This window comes from Panthera leo, chromosome B4, assembly GCF_018350215.1.
Source record: "Panthera leo isolate Ple1 chromosome B4, P.leo_Ple1_pat1.1, whole genome shotgun sequence".
NCBI lineage: Eukaryota > Metazoa > Chordata > Mammalia > Carnivora > Felidae > Panthera > Panthera leo.
This window is the reverse complement of record NC_056685.1, coordinates 82,482,026-82,502,849: the sequence shown is the minus strand read 5'-3', so window position 1 is coordinate 82,502,849 and position 20,824 is coordinate 82,482,026. Positions and strand designations below refer to the sequence as shown.

Below are 20,824 nucleotides of genomic sequence, written 5' to 3'. Positions count from 1 at the left end.
TATTCCAGTTCTTTTTTTTTTTTATGTTTATTTATTTTTGACAGAGAGACAGAGCATGAGTGGGGGAGGGGCAGAGAGAGAGGGAGACAGAATCTGAAGCAGGTTCCAGGCTCTGAGCTGTCAGCACAGAGCCCGACGCAGGGCTCAAACCCACAGACCTCAAGATCATGACCTGAGCCGAAGTGGGACGCTCAACCGACTGAGCCACCTAGGCGCCCCTGTTATTCCAGTTCTAATGAATAGGCCCAAGCTTGCCAGCTTGCTTCATAACCTGAAAGCTTTATAATAGGTCTTCTGACCCATTTCTTCTTCTGCTTTGCCTGTGTCTTTCTGGTTTTGTCAAAACTGCAGGGGATTAGAACCTGAGGTCCTGCGTCTCTTACATAACATCTTCCCTTCTCATGTCTGCAAGGGCTGCTCCTTTGCTATCTCCTTTCCCCTCCCCTATCTTAGTTTGGTTGCCAGGTAATAGGTAGTCAGGTAACAGGTAGCTCTTACTACCTCTGTTAATTTTGCCTTTCAGGTAAAGTGGTGATGTGTTGAAAGCAGATGTTTGAGTACTCTGCTGGGCCAATTTTACATATACTGAATCTTTATATAGAATTGATCTACAGTGGAGGAGGCAAGATATAGGGGAAGGAGAGATGGGACTGTATGAGGTTATCTTTCTTATTAGAGCCTCGCAGACATGGCTTTGTCTCTCGTTAGAAGACTTTATCATTTCACACCTTTTAGTGCCAGAGTGGGATGCTGTGTCTTATTTTGAGGAGGATGTGCTAGTTCAGCATCTTTATGGACCGTTCTGTTGTCAGCTTCCTAGGCTGCCACTTGGAGAGAGCAGACAGGGAAGCCCTTCAGTTTGGGTGTGTGTGCGTGTGTGCACATAGGTAAGCACACCAGTGATCTGTCTGGAAAAGCTGGAAGGGGCGCCTGGGTGGCTCAGTCAGTTAAGCATTGGACTCTTGATTTCAGCTCAGGTCTTGATCTAAGAGTTGCGAGTTAAAGCCCCACATTGGGCTCCACACTGTGGAGCCTACTTAAAAAAAAAGAAAGAAAAAGAAAAAGCTGGATGTAGCTAAGGAGATAATCAGAGATCTCACACACTATACCTACCACACTGAACCCCAGGTCTCAGGGTCTACAGGTCCTATGAGAAAGGGCATTGAAGAGAAGTCTCCCTTCAGACTTTATAGTTGGTCATTCAGTGAATGTTTTACAGGCTCACTCTTGCTGGGCTGAGCGTTCAGAAAGTAGATTAGCACTAGGAGGGGGTAGAGGATAGCAGGTAGCCTGGAGAAGTAGACCAGTTACATAAATGCAAGGAGATAACATCAAGCATTAAACCTCAGTATCTCGGATACTATCCATTTCCTCTGGGGGAACGGGTGGAGTCAGGCTGGAGGTAGGTATGGAACAGGGAAAGGTCTTTTTAGGGGAAGCTACCAAGGGCTGAGAGCAGTGTAGCTGAATGTGGAGGGGACAGGATTGACAGATATTCCCGATTTTCCACAGGAACGGGTTAGTAAATGCAATGTGTTTGTGTGTGTCTGTGTTATCAGTGTCAGGTTCTGAAACATCCAAGATTCTGAATCTCTGCCTACTTGATTATCCGACGAGGGTGTAAGGATTTTAATCAAAAGAGACGTGCTTTAGAAAAGGAAGATGATTCTTCTCTAGAGAAAGATGGGGAGTTTAATCAGTTTAATTCTTTTCCTCACCCATTCTGTTAGACACTAGCTTCTACTAAGATTCCCAAAATTTAAGAGTAACATTGGGGAGGAGAGTGAAGGAACTTTCTCCATGCATCTCCAGTGCCTCAGATGCCTCAGGCCTCCTAGAAGTGTTAGAGCCCACGTAGCATCACTGTATGGTCAAAGTTGGGTTTTTGAGCCCTTGTACATAGAGCTGTAACAGGGTGTGTGGAAGGGCTATGGGAGGTGGAGGGAGCTGTAAAGGAGAGGGAAGCTCATTCCCCCCCTCCTCTAAAAGGCTACAGAGCTCTCTGAGGGTGAAAGTCTCACAATTGATGCCTTTCTCTAACCAACCTTTCTATGCATTATCTTGACTCTGAAACAGACCGTTTTCATAGTTTCAGTTCTAAGTTATTAGAGTATGGGGCAGGTACTTAATTCTTAGACTTGGAGCCTCCTTGTTTTTTTGTTTTCTTTTTGTTTTTTCAATGTTTATATATTTTTGAGAGAGAACATGCACGAGTGGGAGAAGGGGCAGAAAGAGGGGGTTTCTGAAGGGGTCTCTGCACTAATAGCAGAGAGCTCGATATTGGGCCTCAAACTCAGGAACTGGAGATCATGACCTGAGCTGAAGTCAGAACTTAACTGACTGAGCCCCCCAGGTGCTCCACCTCCTTGGTTTTGGTTAGGTAGAAGCCTTAATTTAAGCTTTTCCTGGAACTAGGATTAGCACTTTTGGTTCTGACAAAAGCGAAGCATGTGAGGACCTTGTTCAGAATACTCAGAGCATTAGGGTCCTGTTCTGTTCCCCTCTCCCTTTCATGGAGAGAACCCTACATTTGTTTTCTTTCCCTGTCTCTGCAGGCCTCATCATTTCTGTGTCCTGCTTCTACATATCTTATATCTCTCGTGGCCGGTCCACTGGTGTGTGGACTTGTACATGATGAATTGTGAACTTCTAGCCACATGTAGTGCCCTTGGGTACTTAGAGGGAGACACTTACCACAAAGAACCAGATTGCTTAGGTGAGTACCTTTTGGAGAAAACAGGTACAAAACTTGCTTGAATCGAGGAGATCTGTAGAATTTCTCAAGTCCTGGGTATGAATAGCACATGGGCCAAGGTGGAGCTTCTTCCAGGGTTTCTTGTGTTTATTCTGTCCCTAAAGAGAGTGTAAAGGATTTGATCCGCTACTTGAGGCATGAGGATGACACTCGCGATGTGCGGCAACAGTTGGGGGCAGCCCAGATCCTGCAGAGTGACCTTCTACCCATCCTTACCCAACACCGCCAGGACAAGCCTCTCTTCGATGCTGTTATCAGGTTGGTTCCCCAGCGTTTTAACTTTTACCATGCACCAGCCCTTGCTGTTTGAGCTGATAGGTTTTGGTGGGGTTTGTTTTGTTTTGTTTTTGCTTTTTTTTTTTTCTAGTAAGTTTTTTGGTTTTTTTCCCTTTAATTTTAATTTGTTTTAAAATTTACATCCAAATTAGTTAGCATATAGTGCGACAATGATTTCAGGAGTAGATTCCTTAGTGCCCCTTACCCATTTAGCCCATCTCCCCTCCCACAACCCCTCCAGTAACCCTCAGTTTGTTCTCCATATTTATGAGTCTCTTATGTTGTGTCCCCCTCCCTGTTTTTATATTATTTTTGTTTCCCTTCCCTTACGTTCATCTGTTTTGTCTCTTAAAGTCCTCATATGACCTCAGTCATATGATATTTGTCTTTCTCTGACTGACTAATTTCACTTAGCATAATACCCTCCAGTTCCATCCACGTAGTTGCAAATGGCAAGATTTCATTCTTCTTGATTGCCAAGTAATACGCCATTGTGTGTATATATACGTATATATGGAGTATATATATATATATATATATATATATACTCCATTGTAGTAATACTCCATTGTATACATATATGTATATATGTATGTGTGTATATATATATGTATATATACATACGTACATATATATATGTATGTATACATACGTACATATATATATGTATATATATATACATACATATATATAATACTCCATCTTCTTTAAATATTCATCCATCGATGGACATTTGGCCTCTTTCTGTACTTTGGCTATTGTTGATAGTGCTGCTATAAACATGGGGGTGCATGTGTCCCTTCGAAACTGCACACCTGTATCCCTTGGATAAATACCTAATAGTGCAATTTCTGGGTCATAGGATAGTTCTATTTTTAGTTTTTTGAGGAACCTCCATAGTGTTTTCCAGAGTGGCTGCACCAGCTTGCATTCCCACCAACAATGCAAAAGAGATCTCTTTCTCCGCATCCTCGCCTACATCTGTTGTTGCCTGAGTTGTTAATGTTAGCCATTCTGACAGGTGTAAGGTGGTATCATTTGTGGTTTTGATTTGTATTTCCCTGATGATGAGTGATGTTGAGCATTTTTTCATATGTTGGTTGGCCATCTGGATGTCTTCTTTGGAGAAGTGTCTATTCATGTCTTTTGCCCATTTCTTCACTGGATTATTTGTTTTTGGGTGTTGAGTTTGATAAGTTGTTTATAGATTTTGGATACTAACCCTTTATCTGATATGTCATTCGCAAATATCTTTGCTTTTGTTTTTTAATTTTTTTAATATATATATATATTTTTATGTTTATTTGTTTTCAAAAGAGAAGGAGAGAGCATGTGAGCAGTGGAGGGGCAGAGAGAGGGGAACAGAGGATCTGAAGTGGGCTCTGTGCTGACAGCAGACAACCCAATGTGGGGTTCAAACTCACGAATCACAAGATCATGACCTGAGCCCAAGTTGGACGTTTAACTGACTGAGCCACCCAGGCGCCCCGTTTTTAAATTTTTTTTTAGCATTTATTCATTTTTGAGAGACAGAGACAGAATGTGAGTGGGGAAGGGGCAGAGACAGAGGGAGACACAGAATCTGAAGCAAGCTCTGCACTGTCAGAACAGAGCCTGATGTGGGGCTCGAACTCATGGACCGCAAGATCATGACCTGAGCTGAAGTCATACACTTAACTGACTGAGCCACCCAGGCACTCCATGAACTGGTAGATTTTGGTGTTTGACTCTGGTGGGGAAATATAAGAACATCTCCCTCTTTCATTGTTTCCCCAGGCTGATGGTGAACTTGACACAACCAGCTTTGCTCTGTTTTGGCAGTGTGCCCAAAGAACCTAGCTTTCGTCACCATTTTCTGCAGGTGCTAGCCTACTTGCAGGCCTACAAAGAGGTGAGGTTTTCCTTCAGAGTCCCTGGGGCAGAAGTTGGGGGCAGTAGGGAAGGAGAAGGTGGGTGCCACTTAAGGTCCATTCCCCTATCTTACAGGCCTTTGCCAGTGAGAAGGCTTTTGGAGTCCTCAGTGAAACTTTGTATGAGCTGCTACAGCTGGTGAGTGGGTCTCCACCTTCCAGGATCCCAGGGGACCATCAGTGTCTTGCTCCTCCTCTGGGCAGGGTGCCAGGCTGGGCATTGTCAGGACAGCACAGTTTGGAGATATGGCCTCAGTCCTTGCAGATGTATAGTCCCATCCATTGTCTCTTGCTGCCTCCGGAGTGCTTGAACTCTTTCCTTCCTTCTTTTTTTTTTTTTTTCTTTTTTTAAAATGTTTATTTTTGAGAGAGAGAGAGAGAGAGAGAGACAGAGTACGAGCAGGGGAGGGGCAGAAAGAGAGGGACACATAGAATCTGAAGCAGGCTCCAGGCTCTGAGCTGTCAGCACAGAACCCCATGCTGGGCTCGAGGTCATGAACCGCAAGATCATGAATTGAGCCAAAGTCAGACACTTAACCAACTGAGCCACCCAGGTGCCCCTCTTTTCTTCCTTCTTAATCCTGGTTCTCTTCTCGGCCTACGTCCCCCAGCCTGGGTAGATGCCGCCTGCCTTCCACAGGGAGTGTCTTCCTCTAACTGTCCTTCTGACTAGGGCTGGGAGGAACGACAAGAGGAAGACAACTTGCTGATTGAACGGATCCTGCTCCTGGTCAGAAATATTCTCCATGTTCCAGCCGACCTTGATCAGGAAAAGGTGAGAGGTTGTCTGCTTTCTTATGCTTGGTTAGGATGAAGTGCCCGTTTTTGCTTTTCTGCCCTCTGACAGGTCAGGGGGAACCTTGCTCAAGAGATGAGTTGGAGAACCTCAAGGCAGGGCAGTGAAACTGAATGACTGCTCTTCTTCCCCTTATCACACTCACTGCTCAGAGGATCGATGATGACGCCAGTGTCCATGACCAGCTTCTCTGGGCAATTCACCTCAGTGGCCTGGATGACCTGCTTCTCTTTCTGGCCAGCTCACCTGCTGAGCAACAGTGGAGCCTGCATGTGCTAGAGATTGTCTCCCTTATGTTTCGTGACCAGGTGAGTACCTGGCCTATTTCCCCAGTCCCTTCACCCATGTACTTTTCTGCTATATAGCCAGAATTACTCTTGTAATAATGGCCGAATTATCTGGTGGCAGGTGGGGAACAGAGTAGCTATGTCTTGAATATGGGGTACCTTCAACAGTCCTATTTAATTCACCTTTTCTGTCTTCACTAGGACTGAACCTACAATAAGGAATGACAGTCCTTCTGACTCTTCCCTCCTTATTCCAAATCTAGAACCCTGAACAGCTGGCGGGAGTAGGACAGGGGCGCTTAGCTAAGGAGCGGAGCACAGATGTGGCAGAACTGGAGGTATTACGCCAGAGGGAAATGGCAGAAAAGAAGACTCGAGCCCTTCAGCGAAGCAACAGGTGAGTGGCAGGGATCTGCCCTACCCATGTTCCCATCCCATCAGTATGGAATGCTAAGGCCAAAGGCTAAGATAGTGGTGACCAGATAACACTTTGCAATTACAGCAGGCTCTGATGTGCTGATGAAAGAGAATGGGGATAAAGCTTCCAGAGAATTTGAGGAATCACCCTGGACTTTTTTTTTTTTTTTTTTTTTTTTTTTTTTTACTGCAGACATTCTCGATTTGGGGGCTCCTACATTGTCCAGGGGTTGAAATCCATTGGGGAGAGGGACCTCATCTTTCATAAAGGTCTCCACAATGTGAGTATGCTCCCATCTTGGGTGAGAACATTGTGGAGTTAAAGGTACCTAAGAAAGGTAAGCAAGTGGGGCAGCTGGCTGGCTCAGTCAGTGGAGCATGTGACTCTTCATCTCTGGGTTGTGAGTTCAAGCCCCATGTTGGGTGTAGGGATTACTTAAAATCATAAAAGGAAAAAAAAGAGAGAAAGGTAAATAAGCCTCTCTGGAAATAAAGCATCTCTGTTCCTGGGCTTAGAAAGTTGGAGACCGTAGGAGGGGCCCCTGGGTGGCTCAGTGAGTTGAGTGTCCAACTCTTGATTTTGGCTCAGGTCGTGATCATGGTTCGTTGGTTTGAGACCTATGTGAGGCTCAGTGCTCACAGTGCCAAGCCAGCTTGGGATCCTCTCCCTCTCTCTCCACCCCTCCCCTGCTCGTGCTCTCTCTCTCTCCCTCTCTCAAAAATAAATAAATAAACTTAAAAGAATACTCATTTGTGTTTTTTTTTTAATGTTTATTTTTATTTTATTTTTTTTTTTAATTTTTTTTTAACGTTTATTTATTTTTGAGACAGAGAGAGAGACAGAGCATGAACGGGGGAGGAGCAGAGAGAGAGGGAGACACAGAATCAGAAACAGGCTCCGGGCTCCGAGCCATCAGCCCAGAGCCTGATGCGGGGCTCGAACTTACGGACTGCGAGATCGCGAGATCGTGAGATCGTGACCTGAGCTGAAGTCAGACACTTAACCGACTGAGCCACCCAGGCGCCCCTTTTTAATGTTTATTTTTGAGAGAGTGTGAGCAAGGGAGGGGAAGAGAGAGAGGGAGACACAATCTGAAGCAGGCTCCAGGCTGTCAGCACAGAGCCTGAGCGGGGCTCATACCCACCAACTGTGAGATCATGACCTGAGCCGAAGTCAGACGCTTAACCAACTGAGCCACCCAGGAGACCCAAAAGAATACTCTTTAAAAAAGAAAGAAAGATGGGGCGCCTGGGTGGCTCGGTTGGTTAAGCGTCCGACTTCGGCTCAGGTCATGATCTTGCGGTCTGTGAGTTCGAGCCCTGCGTCGGGCTGTGTGCTGACAGCTCAGAGCCTGGAGCCTGTTTTGGATTCTCTGTCTCCCTCTTTCTCTGCCCCTCCCCTGTTCACGCTCTGTCTCTCTCTGTCTCAAAAATAAATAAACGTTAAAAAAAAAAATTTTTTTTTTTTTTTAAAAAAAGAAAGAAAGTAAGTTGGAGACTGTAGGAGAAATAGAGCCTCTGGCATTATTGTCTTTACCTGTATCTTCATTTAGTACCAGAGGGAGAGAACCTTCTAAGAGTTTCTTCTGAGAAAATGGTTGCACTAGGGATGTGGAAAGAGCTGCAAGGGGAGGGTGGTAATGAGGAGTAATTCTGATCCCCCAACGTACACCCCCAGCTCCAAAACTACAGTTCAGATTTGGGAAAGCAGCCCCGAAGGGTGCCTAAACGTCGGCAGGCTGCCCAGGAGCTGTCCATTCAACGCCGCTCCGCCCTCAATGTGAGACTCTTCCTCAGAGACTTCTGCTCTGAGTTTCTGGAGAACTGTTACAACCGGCTCATGGGCTCAGTGAAGGTGAGAACCTAGGGAGGATGGGATAGGGAGGTGATGGGACCAGTGGTGGGTAAGAAGGGCAGCTGGGGAGGAGCCTGAAGGAGGCTGACCCCAGAGTGTGGATTAGAAGTTGGGCAAGGTATAGGGCACCCTTGAGAGATGGTGAGGATGTTAGGAAGGAGTGGGACGATTGGGACAGTTTTAAAAAGGCTTAGAGAAATTGCCCCAGAGGAAGGGGAAAGGAATGTGGAGAGACCTGGGGAGAACAAGAGAGGGTGGAAATTCTGGTCCTAGAATGTGGTTATAATGGTGTCTAGGGTTTATCCCATCATCATAGGACAAGGAGAAAGTTGGAAGCCCTGGGGTCACAGGGTGGTCTTTTTCTCCCCGACATTAGGATCACCTGCTGCGAGAGAAGGCTCAGCAGCATGATGAGACCTACTACATGTGGGCCTTGGCTTTCTTCATGGCCTTCAACCGAGCTGCCTCCTTCCGGCCAGGCCTGGTTTCTGAGACCCTCAGTGTCCGTACCTTCCACTTCATTGAGCAGAACCTCACCAACTACTATGAAATGATGCTGACGGACCGCAAGGAAGCTGCCTCCTGGGCACGTCGGTGAGTGGGATGAGAACTGGGGTCAGAGTGGGCATCTCAGCTAGGTTGGGAATCTGAGTGCCTGAATTCCAGGTGGTACTTTCTTCCTGTTTCAGGATTAAGGTGGTAAGGATGGGGAGCAGGTACTGGCTGGGTCATTCTTTTTGATGGCACCTTTTTTAGGGAAGGTTTAGAAGTGGTACGTTTTCCATGAGCCAGTTTCCTAAGTTGTCCTCCATTTCTCCTCTTTCCCTCATCTCACAGGATGCACCTGGCCCTGAAGGCCTATCAGGAGCTGCTGGCCACAGTGAATGAGATGGACATGTCCCCAGATGAGGCTGTGAGGGAGAGCAGCCGCATCATCAAGAGTGAGACCCTGGCCTGGTCTCTGACCCTGGCCTTTCCTATCTCTTGACCACAATCTCACTCTTTGCAGTCCCAACTTCATCCATCTCTCCCTTTACCAAAGTTTCCAGACCAATCCATCCATTCCTTTCTCTTCTCCATTCCTAGACAACATTTTCTATGTGATGGAGTACCGAGAGCTGTTCCTGGCACTCTTTCGAAAGTTTGATGAGAGATGTCAGCCACGCTCTTTCCTTCGTGACTTGGTAGAAACCACTCACCTCTTCCTCAAGATGTTGGAGCGGTTCTGTCGGAGCCGTGGGAATCTGGTGGTGCAGGTACTGGGCAGCCCCGGCATGTGGACAGTTTGGAAAGAGCCATGAGGGAAGGGTCAGAGAACAGGGAACTCTTCTCCTATTTCTGCAGCTTAAGCTCACCTATTAGAACTACTCTGAACTAAGGAGGGCAAAGGGTTTGTTGGTGTTGCTGATGTGAGTCTACTATAGTTTCCTTTTTTCAATTAGATTTATTTCCAGTGTAACATAAATATTTTAATTCATTTAGAAAGCATTTATTAAATACCTACTGTGTGCTAAGCACATAAACTATGGGGATTCACAGTTTTAGGTTTAGTAATTATGCTGTGATCCTTCTTGGTTATACTTCAGAAGCGTTGTAGTGAGATGGAAAGAACCCTAAATTAAAAGCCAGAAGGTCTGGGATCTCATCCTATATTAGTTACCGTTAGAATAACTCAACCTGCTCATATGGGTCCCCAGATCCCTAAACGTGGGATTGTAATATGAACTTGAAATGAAATAAAAGATTAAAGTCGTGCAAGACCACGTTGGGGAGGGGCAGAGAGAGGGGGAGAGAAAGAGAGTCCCAAGCAGACTCTTTATCAGCATAGAGCCTGGCTCAGGGCTTGAGCTCATGAAAGGTGAGATCATGACCTGAGCCAAAATCAAGAGTTGGATGCTTAAACCAAGTTAGCCACCCAGGTGCCCCTTTTTTGGGTAGAATTTCTTATCCTCATAGTAAATCTGTTCATTTTATAGGCTTGGTTAAGCTAGAACTGCTTTTGGGAAATCTCTGATCCCAAGAAATAAGTTAAATACTACTCTTAAGTTTTGCCATGGCATTTTATGCTCAGCCATATTCTAGGTCTTACCCATACTGTACTATAATTTACCTATCTACTCACCTGTCTCAAGATTCCACTAGATTGTATGTTCCTCAAGGGCAAGGAAATACACTGTTCACTGTTGCATCCCTATTGCTTATGAATAGCACACAGTTGTCATTCCGTGACTATTGATTATTAATTAATTCAGACCTCTGGTGAATGAATTAATAGAGAAGACATTGATGGGAAAAAGTCCTCTTAGCTTTTCTGTCATCCTAACAATGGTTCTTTCTCCATAGAACAAACGAAAGAAAAGAAAGAAGAAAAAGAAGGTCCAAGATCAGCCTGTTGCTTCTGGTAATGTCTCCTATAGCACAGGGGAACTAGAAGCTATGTGGCCATCCCTGGCCGAGCAGCTACAGTGCTATGCCCAGGTAGGTAGTTGTAGAAAGTCTATCTTTCTCAAGGGTAGTGCACCGATAGGCTGTCTGGGTTTCCCTCCTCTGTTCCCATAGCCTTAATCCCTCTCTAGGATCCTGAGCTCAGTTTGGACTCCATGGTTCCCTTTGATGCGGCCTCAGAGGTGCCAGTGGAAGAGCAGCGGGCAGAAGCCATGGTGCGGATCCAAGACTGTCTCCTGGCTGGTCAGGCCCCACAGGCCCTAACCCTCCTTAGGTCTGCCCGGTAAGAACCCTGCTCATCCCTTCTCCTGGATTCAGCTCCTGGATTTCGGGGGTAGGGGGAGGCATTCACTGTGGTACAAGGTTCTTTGCCTTCAATTGAGAGAAGTCCCATCAGAAGCATGGGGGCTCTGTACTGAGCACTGAGTCCTGGGGAGCTTGGATTGGCTTTGTGGGGTTTTTGTTGTTTGTTTTTAAATGTTTATTTATTTATTTTTGGAGAGAGTGTGTGAACAGGGGAGGGGCAGAGAGAGGGAGACAGAGAATCCCAAGCAGGCTCCACTCTGTCAGCTCAGAGCCCGACATGAGGCTCAAACCCACAAACTGTGAGATTATGACTTGAGCCGAAATCAAGAGTCTGACGCTTAACTGAGTGAGCCACCCACGCCCCCCTGCTGTTTGTTTTTATTTTATTTTTGAGAAATATCAGAAAGCACAATTAATTGGGGGGAAAATATATATAATTCTATTGGCTGAAGATAATCATCATTAACATTTTGATGAGTAATCTTCCAGGCTTTTTAATCTTCTGTGTTGTATATAGATCTATACAGCTTCTTTTACAAAAATGAAACATTGTATATGCTGTTTTATAGTATTTTTTTACTTCTTAATATATTGTGAGGATTTCTTAAGAGATACGAGATATATTGCCATAATTGTTAATAGCATCATGAAATGTACATTTGTTCAACCAAATGTCAGACATTTAGATTGTTTGCATGGTGATAGTCATTGCAATGTGGCTTATTTTTATTAAAATTTTTTTCTTAATATTTATTTATTATTATTGGGAGACAGAGAGATAGAGCATGAGCATAGAAGGGGCAGAGAGAGGAGGAGACACAGAATCCAAAGCAGGCTCCAGGCTCCGAACTGTCAGCACAGAGCCCCATGCAGGGCCCAAACTCACAAACCGCGAGATCATGATCTCAGCTGAAGTTGGACACTTAACCGACTGAGCCACCCAGGCCCCCTAAAATTTTTTTTAATGTTTCTTTATTTTTGAGAGAGAGAGAGAGAGAGAGGGAGACACAGAATCTAAAGCTGGCTCCAGGCTCCGAGCTGTCAGCACAGAGCCCGACGCGGGGCTCAAACCCACAAACCATTAAGATCGTGACCTGAGCCGAAGTCAGACACTTAACCAACTGAGCCACCCAGGTGCCTCTCGTTGCAATGTGGCTTATGAGGGAAAATTTCCCCAGAGTCTTTGTTTCATCTTTGAGTGATGGTTTGCATTCTCTTTCTGGCAGCAAATGAAATTCCTTCTCTCACTTCTCACTTCAAATTATAACTCATATTCTCCCTGGTTAAAGTCTTTTTTTCTCTCTGGGCTTCAGGGAGGTGTGGCCAGAGGGAGATGTGTTTGGCTCTCAAAACATTTCTGCAGAGGAAGAGATCCAGCTGCTGAAACAGATTCTCTGTGCCCCGCTTCCCCGTGAGTCTCCATTTCCTTCACATCTCTGTCCTTCCAGCTCTTTTCTAGAACCAGCATCACAGAGATCCAGTAATCCTCGGTCTTTCTTTTTTGTTTTCTGTTGGTTTTTTTTTTTAATTTTTTAAAGTTTATGTATTCATTTTGAGAGAGACAGAGCAAGTGGGGGAGGGGCAGAGTAAGAGGGAGAGAAAACATCCCAAGCAGTCTCTGCACTGTCAGTGCAGAGCCCAGTGTGGGGCTCGGACCCATGAAATGGGAGATCATGACTTCAGCCAAAACCAAGAGTCAAGTACTTAACTGACTGAGCCACCCAGGTGCCCCTAATTCTCACTCTTCCTATAGGGCACCAGGGGCCAGAGGAACAAGGGGCAGAGGAAGAAGAGGAGGAGGAGGAGGAAGAGTTGCAAGCGGTCCAGGTGTCAGAAAAAGAATTTAATTTTCTGGACTACCTGAAACGGTGCGGGCTGAGCAGACTGAGTTGGTCCCAGGTTGGCGACTATAGAGCTGGGAGGGCCATCACTGTCTTTCTCATGCTGACAGCCTCTTTCTCTGTGTCTTGGTGCAGTTTTGCAAGCTCGACTGTTGTGCGAGCCTATGTGCTGCTGCTGCGGAGCTACCGACAGAACAGTGCCCACACTAACCACTGCATTGTCAAGATGCTGCACCGGCTGGCCCATGACCTCAAAATGGAAGCCCTCCTTTTCCAGCTCTCCCTCTTCTGCCTCTTCAACCGTCTGCTTAGTGACCCGGCTGCTGGGGCCTATAAAGTGAGGGCATACCAAGGAACAGGGATGGAGAGGCATAGGGGGGTCTGGGGGTAATGAAGGGTAGTCTGCAAGAGATAAAGGGTGCTGAGTGATGTCAAGGGCTAAGAGAGGAGAGATCGGTGAGGAAGTAGGCAGGCAGGTGGACGGAGCTGGAGGGGCAGGCTAGGAGAGTCTGAGTGAGGAGAGGCAGCTGGGAATAGGTAGAAAATGGCTGGAGGGCCTGGTTTATGTGTCCATTTAGGCCAGAGGTTTCACAGCAGCTTCCTCATCCCACAGGAGCTAGTGACTTTTGCCAAGTACATCCTGGGCAAGTTCTTTGCGTTGGCTGCAGTCAACCAAAAAGCCTTTGTGGAGCTGCTGTTCTGGAAGAACACAGCTGTGGTTCGAGAGATGGCCGAGGGCTATGGCTCTCTGGATGGCGGGTGAGCTTCAGGATGGAAAAGGATGGGAAGTAATGGTGGGTGACACAGTCACAGAGTGTCAAAGCTGGAAGAGCTTGCAGATCAGCTAGTCTGACTTTCTTCCTCTTTAATAGGTGAGAAAATAAGCTCCCAAGGTGAATTGCTTTCCCTGAGATCACCCAAGAGAGGAAGTGGGTCTGGAGCCTATCTCCTGTCTGCTCTAGTTTCCTTCCTTCACCAGCCTTCATGGGGGTAGTCAGTTGGCAGTGGGGTGGCCCTTGTCCCAAAGGTGCCCTGTCCCAAAATGTGCTGGGAAACCATAAAGATTCATGGAAATGTTTGCCCTCTTTCCCTGTAGCTCAGCTCCTCTCCTTTCCCCATAATCTGCTCAGCCCCTGCAGTGTCTGCTTCCATAGGCCCAACCCAGAAAATCTCTTCATTTGGCCTTTGGGTTCATAAGTGGAAGGAGAATGAAGGAAAGGAAGCACACCTTAAGCCACTGCTAGTGGCTCCTTTCAGTCACCTGCGTTGCCCTTCTTGTTCCTTTTGGAGCTGACCAAAGAGGGCCTTTGGTCTCCTCTTTGGGGCCAACATCCTACATGTTCCCTTTCTCCTTTCCCCATTTGTCAATTTATTTTTATTTTTATTCATTTATTTTTTTATTTTTTTAACATTTATTTATTTTCGAGACAGCATGAGCAGGGGAGGGGCGGAGAGAGAGAGGGACACAGAATCTGAAGCAGGTTTCAGGCTCTAAGCTATCAGCACAGAGCCTGACACGAGGCTGTAACTCACAGACCATGAGATCGTGACCTGAGCCGAAGTCAGATGCTTAACTGACTGAGCCACCCAAGCACCCCTATTTTTATTTTATTTTATTTAAGTTTATTTATTTATTTATTTTGAGAGAGAGTTTGTGCATAGGAGGAGCAGAGAGAGAGGGAGAGAGAGACTTCCAAGCAGGCTCTGCACTGTCAGTGCAAGCAGCCTGATGCGGGGCTCAAACTCGAAAACCCATGAGATCACGACCTGAGCCGAAATCAAAGTGTGTGATGCTTAACTAATTGAGCCACCCAGGCACCCCTCCTTTCCCCCATTTAGATCTTCCAGTCGCAGACCCCTGGCGTGGAGCCCAGAGGAGGAGGCCCAGCTTCAGGAACTGTACCTCGCCCATAAGGATGTGGAAGGTATGAGTCCTTGAGATCTGAAGATTTTTGAAGCAGGCAGCCTGAGCTCCAGGACCCCTCTTTACTGCCTCACTCCCCCTCCACGTTAGGTCAGGATGTGGTAGACACCATCTTGGTGCACCTGAAAACCCCTCGGACACGCAAGCAAGTTATCCACCATCTGGTACGGCTGGGACTGGCCGACAGTGTCAAGGGCTTCCAAAGGTAGAGGCACATGTTCTGGAGGGCATTGAAATTGGGAGTCCTCGGTCCTCAGTTTCCTCCCTGGGCCCCCTCTTCCACTGACGTCTCCTTAAGCAGGAAAGGAACCCATATTGTACTGTGGACAGAAGATCAGGAGCTGGAGCTGCAGCGGCTTTTTGAGGAGTTCCAGGACTCAGATGGTGAGTGGAAGCTCAGGGAACCTTGGAGATGAGAGAGCCGAGCTGGCCATTGCTTCCCCCCTGCCTCCTGTTCCCAAGGAAGGCTTATCTCATTCCTTCTTTTCACTTACCATACCTGTGGTGTCATTTGTGAGTGAATTGAATTAGCCTCTTTCCGAAGACCTCTGCTGTCTTTCACTCCTCTGTTTCCCCTGTTGCTTTAGGGAACTTACACTTTCTCTCTTTGTAGATGTGCTAGGTCATATCATGAAGAATATCACAGCCAAACGCTCACGGGCCCGAATAGTGGATAAGCTGCTGGCTCTGGGGCTGGTGGCTGAGCGACGGGAGCTATATAAGAAACGCCGGAAGAAGCTGGCACCCTCGAGCTCGGTAACAGTCTTTCCCTGGCTCTGCAGGCTGGGCCCACTCCCCCTGAAGTGCCCCTCAGAGGTAGCTCACCCAGATTCTTCCTGCCTTAAGCTCTCTGGCCAGGTGTCTTCCCCTCCACACACACAACACACACCCAACACACACCCCACCAGTTTCCAGGAGTGGTCAAGAACCAACGGACTCCACTCAGTTCTTCATCTTGTTTCCTTTTTAGCCTAATGGGGAGGAGTCCCTGAAAGATTTTTGCCAGGAAGATCTGGAAGAAGAGGAAATCCTGCCAGAGGAAGAGAGTGAAGAAGATGAAGAGAAAGAGGAGGACTCAGAAGCAGAGCAAGCCCAGGGTAGCTCAGTGCTTTCAACTGAAAACCTTGGGCAAAGCCTGTATCAGGAAGGTGAGGACTTGGCCTACGAGAGATGTCTCAGGTGGAGGGGTTGGTAGTATGAGCCAATTCTAAGTTTCCCTCCTTCCCTTAGGCTTTTCTGCTCCCCTTCTGTGGCTCCAGAACTGCCTGATTCGAGTAGCAGATGATCGAGAAGAGGATGGTGAGTGGATAAATGATGGTTTTTGGGGCTGGGGTACTGGAGGCTGCTGGAGAGCTGGCCGTGGGATGGATGACCAGTTCTTTCTTCAAAACTTCACCACATGACTACTGGCCCTATTCTAGGCTGCTCGCAGGCAGTGCCTTTGGTGCCGCTGACAGAAGAAAATGAGGAAGCAATGGAAAATGAACAGTTTCAACGGCTGTTGCGCAAGCTAGGAGTTCGGCCTCCTTCCTCTGGGCAGGTAAGTATGCCAGTTACGGTATCAGCTATGGCATATTACTGCTATTTTAAAATACGTACATCTCTTTCTCCTCGTTGCAATTGCCATCTCTGACCTCATTTCCTCTCAACTTTGACCGAGACTCCTGCAGCAGCCATCCTGTTCATCTTCTCTAATCTCGCCTTTCCCTAGTCCGTCTTCCATGTTGTCCTGAGTTTTCCTCATCCCTTCCTCCCTTCCTTCCTTCCCCTTTTATTTTCTTTTTATTTTTCCCTTATTAAGTAGGCTCCATGCCCAGTGTAGAGCCCAGTGTGGGGCTCAAACTCGCAACCCTGAGGTCAAGACCTAACCACCTGAGCCACCTAGGCACCCCACAAGTTACCTTTCTAAAGTGGAATTTGGATTGTATTACTCCCCTGTCCATTACTTCCCTTTCTCTCCAGAAGAGATTGTATTACTCTCCTGAACCAACCAACTGGATGGTTCTGCATTGTTGGCAGGACAGAGTCCTCGACCTCTGAGTGGCATGCTTGGCCTTGACCAGCCTTTGCAGCCTCATGACCACGCCACCCACACACCTGTGTTTCCCCATCCTCCTCCCGGACTACTTTCTATTCTCCAAACAGTAGGCTTCTCCTATATCCACACAGTTGATCGTGCCAGTCCCTCCATTGGACGGCTCCAGCCACACATACAAGGTGACACAAATATCACCCATCTTCCTGACGACCCTCCGCTCGACCTTCAAGAGTCTATTCAGTTCTTACCTCCTCAGAGAAGCAGTCCCTACCACTCCTTCAACCTCTAAAGTGAAAGTAATAACTTTGGTAGCTGGGATTTTTTCATTCCCTTGATGTAGCCCCCATCCTGTGAGATTATAGTATGTTGGTTCTTTCTCCCATTAGATTGTGGGTTCCTTGAAAGCAGGGATCATATCTGATTTATCTTTACATCCCCAATATCCATTCATTCATTTACTTTATTATTTTAAAAAAATTTTTTAATGTTTATTTTTGAGAGAGAGAGAGACAGAGCAGGGGTGGGGCAGAGAGAGAAGGAGACAGAATCTGAAGCAGGCTCCATGTTCTGAGCTCTTAGCACAGAGCCTGACTCAGGGCTTGAACCCATGAACTGTGAGATCATGACCTGAGCTGAAGTCTGATGCTCAACCAACTAAGCCACCCAGGCACCCCCATTCATTCATTTATTTAATTAACAACTGAATTTACTGGGAGCTTTGTGATGTATGAGGCACTGTACTAGACATTGTGCATATGCTGGATAAATAAGCAATAAGTAGAGTTTATTCAATGAATCATATTTTTTCAATGAATGTTATCAAGATCGGGTGAAGTAGAGTCTGCTCCTTTCCTACTGCTTTCATTTTCAACTTGTTTGCACCTGTAGGAAACCTTCTGGAGGATTCCAGCCAAGCTGAGTCCTTCCCAGCTCCGGAGGATAGCAGCTTCTTTGAGTCAGCCAGAGGAGGAGCAAAAACTTCGGCCAGGACTAGAACCGAAAGTCCCTGGAGAGCAAAACCCTGAGGAGGAGCACCAAAAGGAACAGCGAGCACAAGCCCTGAGGGCCCTCCAGTTGGCCCGGAAAAAGAAAGCTGGCCCGGTGTCCCCCAGCGGTAAGACCACTTACCTGTTGGGTACTAACTATGGGCTAGCCATGTTGATCTAGAGGGCTGATAGGGTATTTTGAGAAGATGAGGGCCCAGTTCTCTAATTCCATGCCTCTCATGGTCATTTCAGGGGAAGGGACCACTGGTGAGAAAGAACAGCTGCAAATGGTACCCAGGAAGCGACAACTGCTGGACAGCGATGAAGAACAGGAGGAGGATGAGGGCAGGAACAAAGGTAGGGAGTCTGACAGGGACCTGCTTTTTCTTCTGACCTCTGGCATCTTCCCTTCAATCCCGAAGATCAGTGCTACTGTCCTTTCCCCATAACATATTTAGATTCTCTCTCTCTTCTCACCCCTTTCATTCCCATAGCACCAGAGTCCAGAGCTCCAGGAATCGAAAAGAAGAAACGGTTTCAAATTGAGGATGAAGATGAGAATGACTGAAGAGCCAGAAGCTTTGGGGTAGAGGTAGATCATTTTTAGGTGGTGAATTTCAGTCAGACTTCAGAAACAGGACCCAGAAACTGCTCTTAGTAGACAGAAGCAGTAGAGTCCTGGGCTTCCCCAGGGATTTGGGGTCCGGGAATTTCCGGCAACAGTGTTGGGACAACTCTGCAATCACTTCTTGCGTCTCCCAGTTTTAGCAGTATGCCTCAGTAGCTCTCCAGAGACTTACCTCTCTTTTTCTAGGATCTGTTTCTTTGGGTTAGTAGCACCCCTTAGAAAATCGGAGGAGTGAGTGAGATATAGAAGGCACCTGGGACCCTGTTTGGCTTTCTGCCAGAGGTGGGTCACAGCACCAGATGGGGAGCTTTGTGACATGATGGGTGGGGGTATTGCACCATTTTTAAAAAGCACCAGATGCTCCCATCCTCATTTTCTTTCCTGTGATCACTCCCAGGCACCAGATCGAACCCAATTCCTGTGATTTAGGTAGGGTTGGGATGCAGTACTCTCGAGATGATGAACGTGTTTGGTTTGTGTTTGGTATTACATTCAATGTGTAAAATTAAAAGTTGCCAATGTTGATGTGATGTGCCAATCTGTCTAAGTCTCCCAGCCTTCCACCTGCTATGTTCTTGGAAGAAGAGCCTTTAACTTTTAGGGTTAAAAGAGGCCATCACCCTTCCCTTTTCTCCTGCTTTCCCTACAGAAGACATGAAAACATTCTCACCTCAAGATCCTTTGTCTAGGATAAATCTTCAGGATGACAAGTGTATACAGTAGGAAGAAGCAGGAGCCACAAAGGGCGCAAGAGCCAGTTTCCCAGCATGGAGCAGAGTGGAGGATAAAGTCTGGGCAAGAAAGAGATGAATAAATACTGCAAATGCCGTGTCTTTTCCTGTTCTTGGAAACCATCAGCTTTCTGGCTCCCCGTGTTTCTAGCTAATGTGGGATGAAGGAGACATTCCAAAAATAGCTATTGAGATCAGGGATAGCCCTAGGTAAAGGATGCATTTGGATTGTCTTGTTCTTCTGACTTGGTGTTTTTCCTCCCACAGCCTCTAAAGATAGGAGTGAAGCTACCTCTGGGTAATTGAAGTTTCCAAGGGCTAAGACATTTCCTAGCTTGGTCTGGTCTTGATGTATCTTTATCCCAAGCCTTTCCCTACTTCCCAACCTGAGCACTTCAGCAGGGCCGTTCCGGCTCCTTTGTTGTGTCTTGCTGTCCGCATTGGCTGTCTTTCCAAGAAATGCCCCCAAAGGGGCTCTGACCTGCCAGGCTTCTTTGAAACTTCTAGCCCCAATTTCTTTTACTGGTTTCTCTTATCAAGTATAGACCATTTGCTGTGATTGGGCACAAAAGTATTGCTATCCTTTTCCATTTATTTACCCTGTAGTTTTGAAATTTTTAAATGAAAAGAGGAATAAAAAGCTACTTTTACATATTTGAGTCATAGCCATCTGATTCTCACTCTGGATCTCCCTGGATCTCTGTGTTGAACTAGAGTGGGAATGTGGGAGGGAGAGGCAGATACTGCTAACAGAAATTTCAGGTTACTGGGGAGTGTCTGAGACCTGGACAAGCTCCAGTCAGTCAATACATGTGCAGTTCAGATCTTCCAGGAAGAAGAGGCGTAGGTGGAATTAGAAATGCAAGAGATTTATTGGGAAAATGTTTTTGAAGGATAAAGGGGAGATAGAGCAGTGTAGATTGGGAGAGCCTATAGCCCATGATGTGGTCAGATGCCTGTGAGAGGAGAAAGGGAAAAATTGCAGTGTTACTCAGAAAATCTTGTCTGACTATTGGGGAGCCCCAAGCAAAGATTACCTGGTTGAGGAGCCCCATATCTGGCAGACACAGGCTAGCCCTAGCACCCTCCACCAGTTATTGGCTCCGAGCAGCCTGGAGAGAATGACGTGGGTGTGACTGCAGAAAATCCTAAGGAGTCAAAACTTAAGATGTCAGCCGAATAGACTCTTTACTGCATGTTCTTTTGAAGGAGCTCTGAACAGAACGTTGCAGTACAAACGTGCAACACTTGGCACAGTCGTGTCTCCCACTGATCACTGAGGCAAGCAGCCATTCCCTTTGTTCCCCTCCTACAAGACAGTACTGGGAGTGGAGCAACCTACTGGAAAGGCGCACATCTCACTAAAGGGTAATTTGGGGCTCTTGCATTTAAGTAGAAAATGAAACCGAGAAGTCCCTGGTGACCTAGGAATAAGAGAGGCCAAGTGAGATCAATTGGGTTCCATTTCCCATTCCATGGACCCTAATCTAAAAGGTACAGCCTAGAGGTGATGCATAAGTGAAACTTTATTTTCTAGCTCCCACTTCAGCAATAGTTTGATTGTTCATTGCTACATGTTAACACTCTATAGCTGCCATTTCATATGGAACCCAGACAAAGTCCTGATGT

General features: G+C 46.6%; 1 protein-coding gene across 4 annotated transcripts; it reads left to right on the top strand.

Moving 5' to 3' along the window:
- The first annotated feature begins 2,557 nt into the window (after positions 1-2,557).
- Positions 2,558-19,820, top strand: TIMELESS (timeless circadian regulator). Of its 4 annotated transcripts, XR_006204892.1 has the most exons (30): positions 2,558-2,716; positions 2,860-3,013; positions 4,808-4,922; positions 5,018-5,080; positions 5,615-5,716; positions 5,890-6,045; positions 6,288-6,421; positions 6,635-6,722; positions 8,120-8,296; positions 8,673-8,890; positions 9,134-9,237; positions 9,383-9,552; positions 10,640-10,774; positions 10,873-11,024; positions 12,361-12,458; positions 12,801-12,915; positions 13,024-13,225; positions 13,502-13,647; positions 14,728-14,813; positions 14,903-15,017; positions 15,114-15,196; positions 15,426-15,568; positions 15,783-15,960; positions 16,043-16,111; positions 16,234-16,352; positions 17,739-17,964; positions 18,089-18,193; positions 18,331-18,428; positions 18,651-18,746; positions 19,114-19,820. XR_006204892.1 is itself a non-coding variant. In XM_042946884.1 (29 exons), exons 1-28 carry the CDS (start codon positions 2,632-2,634, stop codon positions 18,402-18,404), a joined length of 3,612 nt encoding a protein of 1,203 aa, XP_042802818.1. In that variant the 5' UTR covers positions 2,558-2,631; the 3' UTR covers positions 18,405-18,428; positions 19,154-19,820. The 4 variants fall into 4 exon arrangements, 2 of the variants coding, with proteins under 2 accessions (XP_042802818.1, XP_042802816.1); XR_006204891.1 differs by having other exon boundaries at positions 18,331-18,746; XM_042946884.1 differs by lacking the exon at positions 18,651-18,746 and having other exon boundaries at positions 19,154-19,820.
- The last annotated feature ends 1,004 nt before the right edge of the window (positions 19,821-20,824 follow it).

What these genes read in the sequence shown, in the direction of transcription:
- TIMELESS (XM_042946884.1), top strand. Translation starts at nt 2,632, where the DNA reads ATGATGAATTGTGAACTTCTAGCCACATGTAGTGCCCTTGGGTACTTA. An exon ending in TCTCTGTGCCCCGCTTCCCC is followed by an intron (nt 12,459 to 12,800) that starts GTGAGTCTCCAT and finishes CTCTTCCTATAG; the next exon opens with GGCACCAGGGGCCAGAGGAA. An exon ending in TATGGCTCTCTGGATGGCGG is followed by an intron (nt 13,648 to 14,727) that starts GTGAGCTTCAGG and finishes TCCCCCATTTAG; the next exon opens with ATCTTCCAGTCGCAGACCCC.